The sequence below is a fragment of the Carassius gibelio genome, chromosome B2 (assembly GCF_023724105.1).
Source record: "Carassius gibelio isolate Cgi1373 ecotype wild population from Czech Republic chromosome B2, carGib1.2-hapl.c, whole genome shotgun sequence".
In the NCBI taxonomy this organism is placed as follows: Eukaryota; Metazoa; Chordata; class Actinopteri; order Cypriniformes; family Cyprinidae; genus Carassius; species Carassius gibelio.
The window spans coordinates 2,345,057-2,359,057 of NC_068397.1; the positions used below are offsets into that span (position 1 = coordinate 2,345,057).

General features: G+C 39.6%; 2 protein-coding genes across 2 annotated transcripts in view; both read left to right on the top strand.

Annotated features, from left to right (window-relative positions):
* The window catches only part of cacna1eb (calcium channel, voltage-dependent, R type, alpha 1E subunit b), a 71,195-nt gene extending 62,207 nt beyond the window's left edge, over positions 1-8,988 (top strand). The window contains exons 35-43 of the mRNA XM_052548087.1: positions 1,427-1,523; positions 1,681-1,786; positions 1,902-2,009; positions 4,704-4,804; positions 4,915-4,961; positions 5,180-5,285; positions 5,539-5,629; positions 5,994-6,139; positions 7,582-8,988. Coding sequence (XP_052404047.1) covers positions 1,427-1,523; positions 1,681-1,786; positions 1,902-2,009; positions 4,704-4,804; positions 4,915-4,961; positions 5,180-5,285; positions 5,539-5,629; positions 5,994-6,139; positions 7,582-8,136 — 1,357 coding nt within the window. The 3' untranslated portion in view covers positions 8,137-8,988. The remainder of the gene's footprint in view (positions 1-1,426; positions 1,524-1,680; positions 1,787-1,901; positions 2,010-4,703; positions 4,805-4,914; positions 4,962-5,179; positions 5,286-5,538; positions 5,630-5,993; positions 6,140-7,581) is intronic.
* Positions 8,989-9,672: 684 nt separating this feature from the next.
* On the top strand, positions 9,673-12,329 carry polr2d (RNA polymerase II subunit D). Its single transcript, XM_052548120.1, has 4 exons — positions 9,673-9,855; positions 10,337-10,517; positions 11,798-11,893; positions 12,149-12,329. The coding sequence occupies exons 1-4, from the start codon at positions 9,786-9,788 to the stop codon at positions 12,225-12,227; spliced, it is 426 nt and encodes a 141-aa protein (XP_052404080.1). The 5' UTR covers positions 9,673-9,785; the 3' UTR covers positions 12,228-12,329.
* The last annotated feature ends 1,672 nt before the right edge of the window (positions 12,330-14,001 follow it).

The window sequence follows — 14,001 nt, forward strand, 5'->3', positions numbered from 1 at the left end:
GACTTGTACCACCTGACCACCTCAGATTCATTAGATGCTATGTTTAGGCATGTAGTATGGTTGTGATAGTTCTGTGTCCGAGTCCAAGGGTGTGAATATTTCCAAGCCGAACTACTTTAATTCTACTGTAATTCGTGACGTGTTTCCATCTCGAAAATTACAGTAATTATGATATTTCTTGATTGTAGCATTGGTTGTTTAGGACCACCGAAGATGTTAATTTAGATCCTATTTGTTTAATGCTGTTACATTTCAGATAAAATAAACATTAAGGAAGGTGTTAATAGAAGAGTGGGTATAATGCAGAACTGAGCATAGGCCTGGAGAGATTTGTTGTCTCCTCTTGTAAAGATATAGGTGTATCACGAATAAAAACAGAGTTTGCAGAGTAAGTGCTCTGAATAGGGTATATTGTCAAACATGGCTTGGGTTCTGTGGAGATTTTTTTCTTAAAGGCTTTATTGCAGTCATAGGGTAGAAAAATGATTCACTGATTTTTACTGTGATTTGTTTGTTCTTTTAAAAAATGTGATTAATTTTTATTGTGTATTCAAACATTACTGTTTTCGTAAACATACCCCTCTTATTTCACTTTCATAATTATCATATTAGTTTCCATGAACTCATTAAACTTCATATGTAGCATCAGGAGTTTCTTTTCAGAAGAAGGAACTGAAGAGCTTTTTGGCATCAAGATTACCAAGCATAAAGCCACATTTAAAAAGCTTGAGATCAGGATGTCGTGCAAAAAAAAAATGCTTTTCTCATAGTACGGTGGTCCAAAAAACAAAGCATGAAACAACAAAAACTTGAAATCAAGTAGTCCACTATGGGATGGATGTTTTTAGCAAAAAAACAATGATATATTTGTCCTGCAACTTTCTTTTCCCACTCCTTTTTACAAAAGCCCACATGTGGAAGTCTACATGGATTCAGTCTCAATGCACTCCCTCTCCCCAAACATTACACCTCCCTCCTGTGCTAGAGGATATTTTTGAATTTGAAATAACTCAGGATTACTTGAAAATTAAAGGCAATTATTTTGGTGCAGTTAACAACAGATCTGCAGGAAAAATAGCTCTCCTGTAGTTACAGTTGGCAACACAAAGTTGTGGTGTTTTGTTCCTGAATGAATTGGTGTTTTTGAGCAAATCTTTTGAATTAATGACTCAATGACTTACTCATAAAAACAGTCACTTTCATTCTGGAGAAATTATTCATCACTGTTTTGTAACTTATGTTGCATTTACTGTATTTTGTTTTGTGCACATTCAGAAGTTTAGAGGAAACGGCAAAAGAATGTGAAATATTTTGATAGCATTTTTTTTAGAAGCGAGGTATGTAAAAATAGAGAAGAATAAATGCTATTCTCCATTGTTCATATGAGAATCACAAAGAACTTGAAACCATTACTTTTCCCCTCCAGTGGCCGTATTCACTACACAGCCATGTACGAGATGCTAACCCACATGTCTCCACCTCTTGGATTGGGAAAGAAGTGTCCTGCCAAAATTGCCTACAAGGTAGAAAAGTTGAATCTTGCAAATGTGTTTCATTGTTAAATAGTGGGATTTGTTGCATGCTACTGAAATACAGAGAAAAAACAGTGTTAGTACTAATAACTAATAAAATCCTAAGTATTTTAGATTATTAATTATTATGCTGTGCTGCTATTGGCAGAGACTGGTGCTGATGAATATGCCAGTGGATGAGGACATGACGGTTCACTTCACCTCCACACTGATGTCTCTGATCCGCACCGCACTGGAGATAAAAATCGCTAGAGGTCAGAATTGTAAATCAGTTCTTTAAAACAACAGTAGCATGTTGACAATTATAGCACTCACACTCATGCTGCTACTGTACTCATCTCTTATTTGACACCATGTGTTTCCTATCAGGGGGCGAGGACCGGCTACAGTTAGACATCGAATTGCAGAAGGAGATAAGTGTCATCTGGCCAAACCTGTCCCAAAAGACTCTGGATCTGCTGGTACCAATTAACAAAGGTGAGACTCCATTGCAATGGAAAATAATAATGGGGCTCTCAGAAGTTGTACTGCTGCAGTACTTAAATCAAGGTGTAGCCTTTACCTACAACCTAAAAGACATAGACAACACTTCAGGCTGTCCTGTACCCTTTCCACAGATGGAGTATAACTACAGAAGACTCGGGAGTATACTCCAAACAAGGTCTCTTAAACAAATAAGCCAGCAGATCATCAATACTCTTTACAGAAGCTAGGATCTGTAGCTGCACAATCTTCAGTAAGAGTGCCCAAGCTAAACGATTTCAGCATTTCAAGAGGAGAGGATTTAAGGCTATAGCCATAACATAGTTCCTACAGAATCAGATATGCATGTCCATGAAGATATCAGAGCAACAATCTTTAAAGAGCACTAGGACATGAAAAGGCACTACTTAGGACTGTAAAGTATGGTAGAAGGGGCCATAGAGTTGGCCACGTCCTGAGAAGGAAGACAGATCAAACTTTGGTCACACAGGGTAAAATGGAGGATCTGATGTATCCTGAGGTCTATAGTTGATCACAAGGCTTTACCTGGTACTGGGTGTTAACCTTGTTGGTTTGGTGTCCAGTCATGTTTCTGGAGAGCCAGTGTCCTGCAAAGTTTAAGTCCAACCCCCCAAAAAACACACTTAAACCAGTTAATTAAGGTATTACTGGGCAAACTGGAAACGTCCAGGAAGGTGTGTTGAGGCAAATTGGAGCAAAACTCTATTGGACCGTGACCCTCCTGCACCGATTTTGGACACCCCTGATCTTGGCCTATACTTTAGAGTTTTTGTTTGGAGGATCTTTTCGCACAAAATGATGTTCTGTTATATTGTTGGCCATTTAGGTGTTTATTAGACAGGACAGTGTAGATGAGACAGGAAACTTCAGGAAGGAGAGAGAGGAGAGCAGAAGAGGCAAATGCCCTTTAGCCATGATTTAACCTAGGTTGACTGTGCTATTTGTTGGAGGGCTGCCCACAAGGGTTTTACTCTGACAGAATAACATTTTCTAGTTTAACCTGTCTCCATTTTTTGAATCTGTGTAGTCTCACTATTGACTTGCCTTTGTTGCCAGCTGCTATGATAAATGTGCCAGCATTCTGTTTAGTTTTTAAAATAGTTTATCAAATCTACATTTGTGCCCAGAACCACCTTGTTGTCAACCTGTTATCAAATTAATTGAGGACTTATACTTCCATATACACTCACTTGCCACTTTCCCTTACCAGATTGGATCCCCGTTGCTTTTAGAGCTGCCTTGGAAAAATTCCCCTGAGATTTTGGTCCATATTAATATGATAGCATCACAAAGTTGCTGCAGATTTGTTGGCTACTCATCCATGATGTGACCAATAGGTACTCTATTAGGTTGAGACCTGGTGACTGTGGAGGTCATTTGAGTACAGTGAATTCATTTTCATGTTCAAGAAACCATGTATCCATCACATGATCATACACTATGGTCATAAAAGGATGGAGACGGTCATTAACAATACCCAAGTAGACTGGTGTTTAAATGATGCTCAAATGGTACAAAGGGTCCCAAGATGCAAGTTTCCCACACCATTACACCACTATCATCAGTCTGAGCCATTGAACAAAGGCAGGATGGATCCATGCTTTCAAGTTGTTTTGCCAGATTCTGACTCTCCCATCTGAATGCTGCAGCAAAAATTGACCAGGCAACATTTTTAGTCTTCTGCTGTCCAGTTTTGGCGATCCACTGTGAACTGTAGCGTCATCGTCCTGTTCTCAGCTGAAAGGAGTAGCACCCAGTGTGGTCTTCTGCTGCTGTAGCCCATCTGCTTCAGGGTTTGACGTGTTGTACATTCAGAGATTATTCTCCATAGCTCAGTTGTAACAAGTTACAGTTGCCTTTCTATCAGCTTGAACCAGTCTGGCCTTACTCCTCTGACTTCAGCAAGGCATGTTCGCCCACAGAACTGCTGCTCACTGTTTATTTTCTCTTTTTCAGACCATTCTCTTTAAACCCTAGAGATGTGAAAATCCCAGTAGATCAGCAGTTTCTGAAATACACAGGCTAGCCCATCTAGAACTGTGTCCTGTTTGACTGATGATCCGATCTGCTTGATTGGATTGCGGTGATCGCATGTTAATGACAAGTGTAAATACACCTTAGATCCCCTTTCTTCTCCATTCTGGTGCTCGATTTGAACATGACTACATTGCTTCCATTGAATTTGGCTAATTAGATATTTGCATTAATGACCAGTTGAACAGGTAAAATAGCCAGTTAGTGTAATTTACAAAGACCCTGATGGAACATAGTGATGGGGAAAATATAGGAGATAGGAGGAGGAAACAATTCATTTTTCAATTATTTTACAAACGTATTGCATTCATGGGAAATTATTTTTTCAAAATATTGCATTCTGTGGAGAAACTTTGCATTCGTTCACAAAAGTTTACAGTTTTTGTTCCCGCTTTGTAGTGTTTCCATCAAAAGTTTTGCAAGCACATGCATAGTGTCTTGTGGAAATGCAAAAGCATCACCATATAATTATCTTGGCATCACCTTATTCCTTTAGTGGCTCTGTAGGTATTGACACCTTTCTATTTTAACAGTGTTATGAGCATTAAACTGGCCAGTGTTAAAAGTTTGGTTTGGTTGATGTAAATGAATCTGCTGTACTTCCATAATGACTGTGAATATGTGTATCTCCAGACACGGACATGACCGTTGGAAAGATCTATGCTTCTATGATGATCATGGATTACTTTAAGCAGAGCAAAGCCAAGAAGTTGAGGCTACAGATTGAGGCACAGGTAGGCTTTTTTATGTGTTTATGTTATACTTTTGTGTATACTACAGTATAAAGCTTTGTCCTTCTTATCATTTCACACTATTTTTTTTTTTTTTTTTTTCTTTTGTACAGAAAAGTCCCACCCTGCCCCTGATATCTCACAGTGCTGGATCAGCCTTGTAAGTCCTGTTGTCTTCAGAGAAGGGTCATGTTCAAAATAACACACAACTGAACTGTCTTAATATATACTCTCCAATGCATCCTTAATATAGTGAGTATGTGGCTCGATACAAATGTTTGCTGCTTAAAAACTATTGCATAAACTATACTGTTATGAACACTGCATCCTGACTTACATTAAAGGTGTTCACTCACAAAATGTGGTTGTGTGTTGTAGGACCAGTGGAGGGTTTTTGGCTTTAAGCCCCATATCCCCAGCAGAGCTGTTATTGCAGCCCATGACCCACCGTACAGACAGCAGTGAAGACTATGATGCCTCTCAGGTACCAAAACAACATTCTTCCTATTTAAATAGTTGACAGGGGAAAATATATTCTTCTCACCTGGTTTTCAGGTTAAGCAACACAATATATTATCAGGAGTTTAAAGATTAAAAAAGTGAAAACAAAACAAAAAATGATTGGAATAGATATTATGAGACATAGTATTAAAAGAAGATATGTACTATATAGAATGATGAGTTATAGACTGACAAGATGTTTTGCTGACTGTAACTCGTGTGATGCTGATGCGCAGGTTGATGAATCAGGGTTGAATGGCATGTGGGGGGAAGATCGCCCACCTGAACATGCGTTCAGAACCAGACACAAGAGCTACAAAGCTGCAGGTTGGTTACTGCGTTTCTCTTGTAAAGTGAGAAGACTCAGCACAACTCCAGAACACACAAATACACCAGCCAACGCTTGTCCAATGAGTCACGCTGCGAGAGACGAGAGCTGATCAAATGCATGCTCATGCGTCAAACACTCAAGACCAGGAGGAAGTTCTAAAAGTTTAAGAATGTAACTTAATTGGAAAATATGATTTTAACAATTAAAGCTTTAAATCACACATACAATACACACATAGCACAAGGACTTACCCTTTGCTTTGGGCCTGAACAGTTCTGTAGTCTGTACCCATGAGAACACATGCAGTATAAGATATGAAGTGCTTTGGTTAACCTAGTGTATCTGTTTCACAATTTACAGTGTCCCACTCAGACCAGACACAGTACATGGAAAAGGTGCGAGGACGACCAAAAGAACAACGGTTCTTACTTTCCCCGGATAACTCGAACCCAAAATCTCGTTCCCGCTCTCCCAGTGAGGAGCGCATACATGGGGTCACCAGACAGGTAAACAAACTGCTCAAACATTTATTTGTGAAGGTTTTTTTCACATGATCTCTCACCGTTTTAGAGAAAACTAAATGATGTTTGATTTACATGTAACTGAACATTATGCTACAAATGCTGCCCCCTGCTGGACAGATATATATTACAGAAGAAAGAACTGTGCTGTGTTTAGGTTTCGTCAGGGACAATAAACCAAAACCCTGATCCGAATTGAGACACTAGGCAGTGAGACTCAGAAACAGAGCAAGACTGGATCAAGCTGTTTTTTTTTTTTTTTTGGAACTGGTCAATCAGCAGATGACTTGCGTTGACCATCTAGAAACAAGCTATCAGCTTAAAGGGATAGTACACCTCAATAATGGAAATTACACCATGATTTACTTGCTCAAAAGCTATCCTAGTTGTACATGACTTGCTTCTTTCAGATCAGAGTTCTATTAAAAAAATGCCCTGGCTCTTTCAAGCTTTATAATGGCAGTGCATGGGAGGTGATAGTTCAATAGTCCAATAGAAGTCTAAAAAAATGCATCCATCCATCATAAGATCCACTGGAATGGCCCTCTTTCCTGAACGCACATTCATTAGTTAGTGGAGATTAGAGACCACTGTTTATAACATTTAAATTTGCATATTTTTCTTACAAAGACTTAAAATTCTCAACCTAAAATTCACTGCCATCATAAAGCTTGGGAGAGCCATGCCATTTTTAAATATAACTCTGATTGTATTTGTCTGAATGAAGAAATTCATAAACACATAGGATGGTTGAGGATGAGTAAATTATGGGGTGAACTATCCCTTTAAGATACTATAAAACTGGCGATACACGGAGCAACTTTTTGAGCAATTTTGCCGCACAACTTTTTTTGAGCGATGTTGCTTGGACACTTTCCTATTGAGGAAGAGTAACATATTTCTATCTGGCTACTTAGATTGCTCAAGTGCCCTGTGTCTCACATGTTGCCCGTTGAAAGCAAAATTACCCAAAGTTGCCCGGCAACATTGCTCAGAAAGTATTGAATCATGATCTTACTGTATCTTAAAGGATTAGTTCACCCCAATATGAAAATTCTGTCATTAATTAATCACTCTCACGTCGTTCCAAACCTGTAAGACCTCCATTCATCTTCAAAACACACATTAAGATATTTTTAATGAAGTCGGAGAGCACTGTGAGACCCCAACGCAACTGAAACGTTCCCAGGTCCAGAAACATTTAATACAACAGTGCATGTGACATCAGTGGCTCAACTTTAATTTTGCAAGAATCTACAAGAATTCTTTTTGCGCATGAAGGAAACAAAAATAACGGCTTTATTCAACATTTCATGTTTTCCCGAGTTAGTCTTCTGCACGCATGCATCACGGTACTCTCCACAAACAGAAGACGGTCTTTTAAAAATTAAATGACATTCAATTCTTAAAATCTGATTTCTCCGCAGGGTAACAGCTCGGAAAGCCCCGTTCCCTCCACCTCAGAGTCCAGCACCCCGAGCGGCAAGCGTCGCCTGTCCCAGACCTCCACCTGCTCACACCCTCACATCTCCTACTCACCCCTAGTGTGCCACACACAACCTTCCTCACACGCTGATGAGGACGATGATGACGACCCAACCGTCCAGCAGATGATAGCGTGCTGTAGTACTGCTTTATGGGACGACGGTGCTGAAGACCAGGAAGCGAGACAGCAGGAAAGTACCCATTTTGAAGTGGATGAATATCTGGGTTCGTCCGCACGCCGCTATCCTTCCGAGTCCTTCCTCGCCCTACAAGAGGAAGAGCACAGCCCTGATTCTGCCGCTCCTATGGAAACTCTTACCTTTGAGGCAGCGGTGGCCACCAGCCTTGGCCGCGCCAACACGGTCAGCGCCTCGATGCGCACGAGGTCACGAAAAGGCTGGCAGGTGCCCAACGGACACTTCCGGAAGAGACTGGCACAGAGCGTATCTCTCGCTGGCGGTGAAGCCCTCAGCGACGCAGATGATGACAAATACTAGATCAGTCAGGAGAACAGAGACATAACAGGACAGATGTAGATTTCAAGGAGGACTCTGAGTCAGATGCTGATCCTCACAATATTCAAGAGGTGTTTCATAGATATACAAATGAAATGTGTTCAATGAAACGAGCAAACAGAAAGACTTCATATTTATATTATCTTAATTTCTCATCAGATATTGAGTTTGGAAAGCAACACATACATTTAAAGCCCAATTCAGGGATCAAGTGCTTTATTTCCAGATAGTGAGATGATGGCTTAAAGTGTTGTTTCTTACGTTTAATGACATTTGTTCTCAGTTTATTAAGTTTAATGTCTTTTTCTACCAAAATACCATTTGTTTCTAATTCATCTCTTCCACATTATTGAAATTCGCTGATAATGCATCTGCTTGGTTTGAAGTTAACGTTCACTTTCTAACTAAACTTGACTTCCAAAGTTCAGTTCATAAAACAATTTAAATTAAGTATTCGATTTAACTACGTAATTTGTCAAAAACAACTTTCATATGATTCCATAAAATGCTGTTATAACTGAAAAGAAGAAAGAAAAAAATAAGATTTTAAAGCGGAGGCTTTAATTATTAAATGTTTAAAATTAGTTTAGATGAAGGTCTTGTAAAGGGGTTTACTAATGTAAATTCTGACAGAGGTAAAAGACATCACGCTCAAATTTGATGTCACAATCAGTTCAGGAAGTGTTTTTAAAAATAAAAGATTTCTTCTTTGACTATGTAATTTAATCTTTCTTTCAGGCTACTTGGAATTTGGATTTTTGTTACTGAATTTGAATGGATAAGCATCTTGATAACTTTATGTTTAAATTAATAAAATATTGTCTTTTTACCCTGTTTTAGTTTTCTGCTGTTTTTGTTTCTTGCTAACTTCCCCATAGTGTTCTCTTGTTATATTACACTTTAGGCTAGTCCTACTGCAGAAGTGTATTACCAGCTGAGTAACAGCCAGTCTTTTTAATTAACCCTATGCCCACCGTTGCTCAGATGTTTTACCTTTATAAGAAATCATCTGGCAATCAGTCTGACCCTGGTCAAAGTCACTCAGATCTTTATTCCTCCCCGTTCCTTCTGCACACTGACTACTTGACTGCTCATTTAGCATATAATTAAATTGTCAAGACCTTCACATGTGACCTTCTCAGGAGATAATTAACTATATTTACTTCACCTATGCATGGTCATAATGTTTTGGCTCATCAGTGCATATGCATTAAAAGTGGTTATATTAAAAGTATATTCTCTCATCTAGAAGAAAAAGATGCTCAAACTGAGATAAAACTATCTTCAGCACAATGGGATTGCTGTCACTGTACATGATTGAGGGAGTGCTTGAGCAGGTACTGAAAGCAGACAGGAAGACGAGGCAGCTGGTGCCATAACTGCAATTCAGTAATGTAATGAAGAGCGAGTCCTGCTGACTGTACAGCATTCATCACGAGACCAGATTTAAACTGAGGCGCTGTTCACCGAAAGAGCGCTAGATGGCGCTGTGAGTAAATCCTCTCCTACTTTGACCGGAAGTAGCGTGTGTTTCACTCGGAGCGGCGCTGTATACAGTGTGCGGTGTAGTTATGTAGTAAACACTGAAGGCTAGCTCACACTCACTGTATCTCGGCTGTAGTTGTTGAGTGATGGCGGCGGGAGGAGCAGCGCATGTGGGGGATGTGGAGGAGGACGCGTCTCAGCTCATGTTTCCTAAAGGTGAGAGGATTATAAACACATCATCATCATCATCAGCTCGCGCGTCTCTGAGCTCTGTGTCCTGTGATCACTCGCTCGGGATTCATCCTGTCACACACTTCGCATTACTTTCTCAATAAATGCGATCTTGTAAACGTTACCTTGTGTTTTGAATCGACTGTCTGTCAGAAAATGTATCGTCAGGTGTCGTGTTGTCTGTTTGTATATAATTATTTGTATTCTCTTTGTCTTGTCACTGTGGAGCTTCTGGCACTAAACTAATCCTCGTATGTGTAAATATACCTGGCAATAAAGCTGATGCTGATTCTGAGGCTCAGTGATAACATTAAACTGTACCTTATTCTTGTTATTGTCTCTATCACTCCCCAAAATGTGGTCAAATTGTCAGATGATCTAATGTGTTTTGAGTTGACTGTAAGAATATTGATCTAGTTCAGTGTTTTGTTGTGGAGATGTGCTCATGATGTCTGGTTTGTGTCAGAGTTTGAGAACGCAGAGACCCTGCTGAACTCAGAGGTGCACATGTTACTGGAGCATCGCAAGCAGCAGAACGAGAGCGCGGAGGACGAGCAGGAGCTGTCCGAGGTCTTCATGAAGACCCTCAACTACACGGCCAGATTCAGCCGCTTCAAGAACCGAGAGACCATCGCCAGCGTGCGCAGGTCAGCACACGCTACACACAGTGTGAGAGAGAGAGAGAGAGTGTGTGAGAGTGAATGCGTGTGTGAGATAGTGTGTGTTTGTGAGAGAGAGAGAGTGTGTGTGTGTGTGAGAGGGAATGAGTGTATTGGCGCTTTTCCATTTCCAGTACCAGCTCAGCTCGCTCAGAACCCCGCTGAGAGTGGTACGGAAAAAAGTATCCAGAAGCAGGTACAACTTTTACACCATGGAAAACAAACAGACTCGAGTCGAGGCGAGCTGGTACTGTGTACTGGAAAAGCACCATTTGAGTGCGTGTGTGCGTACATGTGCATGTGAGAGTGCGTGTGTGTGAAATCTATTTACAGAAAGTCTTGCATATTTGGTTGTTCATACTTGGATTTACTTTTTACAAAAACAAAAACAAAAAATTGTGGTCCCACTTTATATTAGGTGGCCTTAACTACTATGTACTTACATAAAAAAATAAGTACAATGTACTTATTGTGTTCATATTGTATTGTAAAACACTTTTGCTGCTATTGAGGTGGGATAGGGGTAAGGTAAGGGAAAGGGTTGGAGGTATGGGTAAGTTTAAGGGTGGGTTAAGGTGTAAAGTATGGGTCAACAGTGTAATTATAAATTTAATTACAGAAATTAAATACAGATCTAATTACATGTATTTTTAAATATAAGTACAATGTAAAAACATGTATGTACACAATAAGTACATTTTACTAAATTATTAATTAAAATGTAAGTACATAGTAGTTAAGGCCACTTAATATAAAGTGGGTCCAAAATTGTTAATAATAAAACCAATTTCAGTAACCAAAGTTAAATCTCTGTCCACTGTTTTGGCAATTTGTCCAATTTCAATATGACTTTACACTAAAATAAAAAAATAAATATATTGTAAAAAATGCTATAAAATGAATAATAAAATAGGAGTAAATTATAATGCTATTATTTACGTTAACATTTTTATAATTTTCAAGTGTTAAAATCTAAATTAATTAAACTTGACAATGGTATGAAGCCATATTGCGATATTAATTTATATATATTATATATATCTTTTAGCCCTAATTTAGAAACTCCTCTGCATGCTCTTCTAATCATTGTACTGTGACTATAGAAAATAATGGAGCATGTGGACTTTTTTTTTTTTTCTTCTAAATCTCAATATGAACTAAATTGTTTATTTCTGAGATTTAGTGTATTTTTCCCCCCTTGTAGTACTTGTTCATTTTAGTCTCATTTAGTGAATCTGATGATTGATAACTCTGACCGTGTTTCACAGCTTGCTTCTGCAGAAGAAGCTCCATAAGTTTGAGCTGGCCAGTTTAGCCAATCTGTGTCCGGAGGCAGCCGAGGAGGCCAAAGCACTCATCCCCAGGTCAGGCACGCTTTCCTTCACACACACACACACACACACACAAACACAGACACACACAGAAACAATCTAGACTCATCTAACTCTGTACTGTGATGTTAACAGCTTATCTGCTGTTTAACTAGAGGATTATTTTCTTTAGAGAACACATTCGATACATTTGGGCTGATGTTTTATGAGACTGTTGAACTGAAAATAAGCTGTTTGTTTGCACTATTTGTTTATTGTATTGGTTTTTTTTTTTTTATTCTTTATTAGTTTGGAAGGCCGGTTTGAGGACGAGGAGTTACAGCAAATCCTGGATGACATTCAGACCAAACGCAGCTTCCAGTACTGAACCTGCATCCTTCAGTCACTCATGATGATATACTGCTATCATTGTTCCCTTCTGTCCTTGTTTAATGTGCTTTTGTATGAAAAATAAAGTGTTTTGACCGTCTCAGTGTCATGCAGCTGCAGTCAGTAATATTATATATTATGAAATATGATAATATGAAATTAAAATTAAATTATATTTGAGAACACTGTACACCTTCGTGTATTTAACTGTATTACAAAAACCTCACTGAACAGGTTCCTGGAGCACATCAGTCACAAAAGAAGCAGACATACAGGTGCTGGGCATATAATTAGAATATCATCAAAAAGTTGATTTATTTCACTAATTCCATTCAAAAAGTGAAACTTGTATATTATATTCATTTATTACACACAGACTGATATATTTCAAATGTTTATTTCTTTTAATTTTGATGTTTATAAATGACAACTAAGGAAAATCCCAAATTCAGTATCTGAGGAAATTAGAATATTGTGAAAAGATTCAATATTGAAGACACCTGGTGCCACAGTGTAATCAGTTAATTAACTCAAAACACCTGCAAAGCCTTTAAATGTTCTCTCAGTCTAGTTCTGTAGACTACACAATCATGGGGAAAACTGCTGACCTGACAGTTGTACAAAAGACGACCACTGACACCTTTCACAAGGAGGACAAGACACAAAAGGTGATTGAAAAAGAGGCTGGCTGTTCACAGAGCTCTGTGTCCAAGCACATTAATAGAGAGGCGAAGGTAAGGAAAAGATGTGGTAGAAAAAGTGTACACACAATATGGATAACTGCACCCTGGAGAGGATTGTGAAACAAAACCCATTCAGAAATGTGGGGGAGATTCACAAAGAGTGGACTGCAGCTGGAGCCAGTGCTTCAAGAACCACTACACACAGACGTATGCAAGACATGGTTTCAGCTGTCAGTCCTTGTGTCAAGACACTCTTGAACAACAGACAGCGTCAGAAGTGTCTCGCTTCATAGAGGACTGGACTTCTGCTGAGTGGTGCACAGTTATGTTCTCTGATGAAAGTAAATTTAGCATTTCCTTTAGATATCAGGGTCCCAGAGTCTGGAGGAAGAGAGGAGAGGCACACAATCCTCGTTGCTTGAGATCCAGTGTGAGTTTCCACAGTCAGTGATGGTTTGGGGTGTCATGTCATCTGCTGGTGTTGGTCCACTGTGTTTTCTGAGGTCAAAGGTCAACACAGATGTATACCAGTAAGTTTTAGAGCACTTCATGCTTCCTGCTGCTGACCAATTTTATGGAGATGCAGATTTCATTCTCCAACAGGACTCTGCACCTGCACAAAGCTTCCAGTACCTGGTTTGAGGACCATGGTATCCCTGTTCTTAATTGGCCAGCAAACTCACCTGACCTTAACCCCATAGAAGATCTCTGGGGTATTGTGAAGAGGAAGATGTGATGTGTCAGACCCAAGAATGCAGAAGAGCTGAAGGCCACTATCAGAGCAACCTGGTCTCTCATAACACCTGAGCAGTGCCACAGACTGATCGAGTCCATGTCACGCCGCATTGCTGCAGTCATTCAGACAAAAGAGACACAACTAACTATTGAGTGCTGTACATGCTCATACTTTTCATTCATTCCGGCAGGAATTGTGGGTGGGGGGAGTGCATGTATAGTTCTCTCTTGACCTTCAATACCACGACTTAGGTGTCCTTGAGCAAGGCATCGAACCCCCAACTGCTCCCCGGGCGCCGCAGCATAAATGGCTGCCCACTGCTCCGGGTGTGTGCTCACAGTGTGTGTGTGTGT

Coding starts and splice junctions, on each gene's coding strand:
- polr2d (XM_052548120.1), top strand. CDS start 9,786: ATGGCGGCGGGAGGAGCAGCGCATGTGGGGGATGTGGAGGAGGACGCG. Junction 9,856..10,336: donor TCAGCTCATGTTTCCTAAAG/GTGAGAGGATTA, acceptor GGTTTGTGTCAG/AGTTTGAGAACGCAGAGACC. Junction 11,894..12,148: donor GCCAAAGCACTCATCCCCAG/GTCAGGCACGCT, acceptor ATTCTTTATTAG/TTTGGAAGGCCGGTTTGAGG.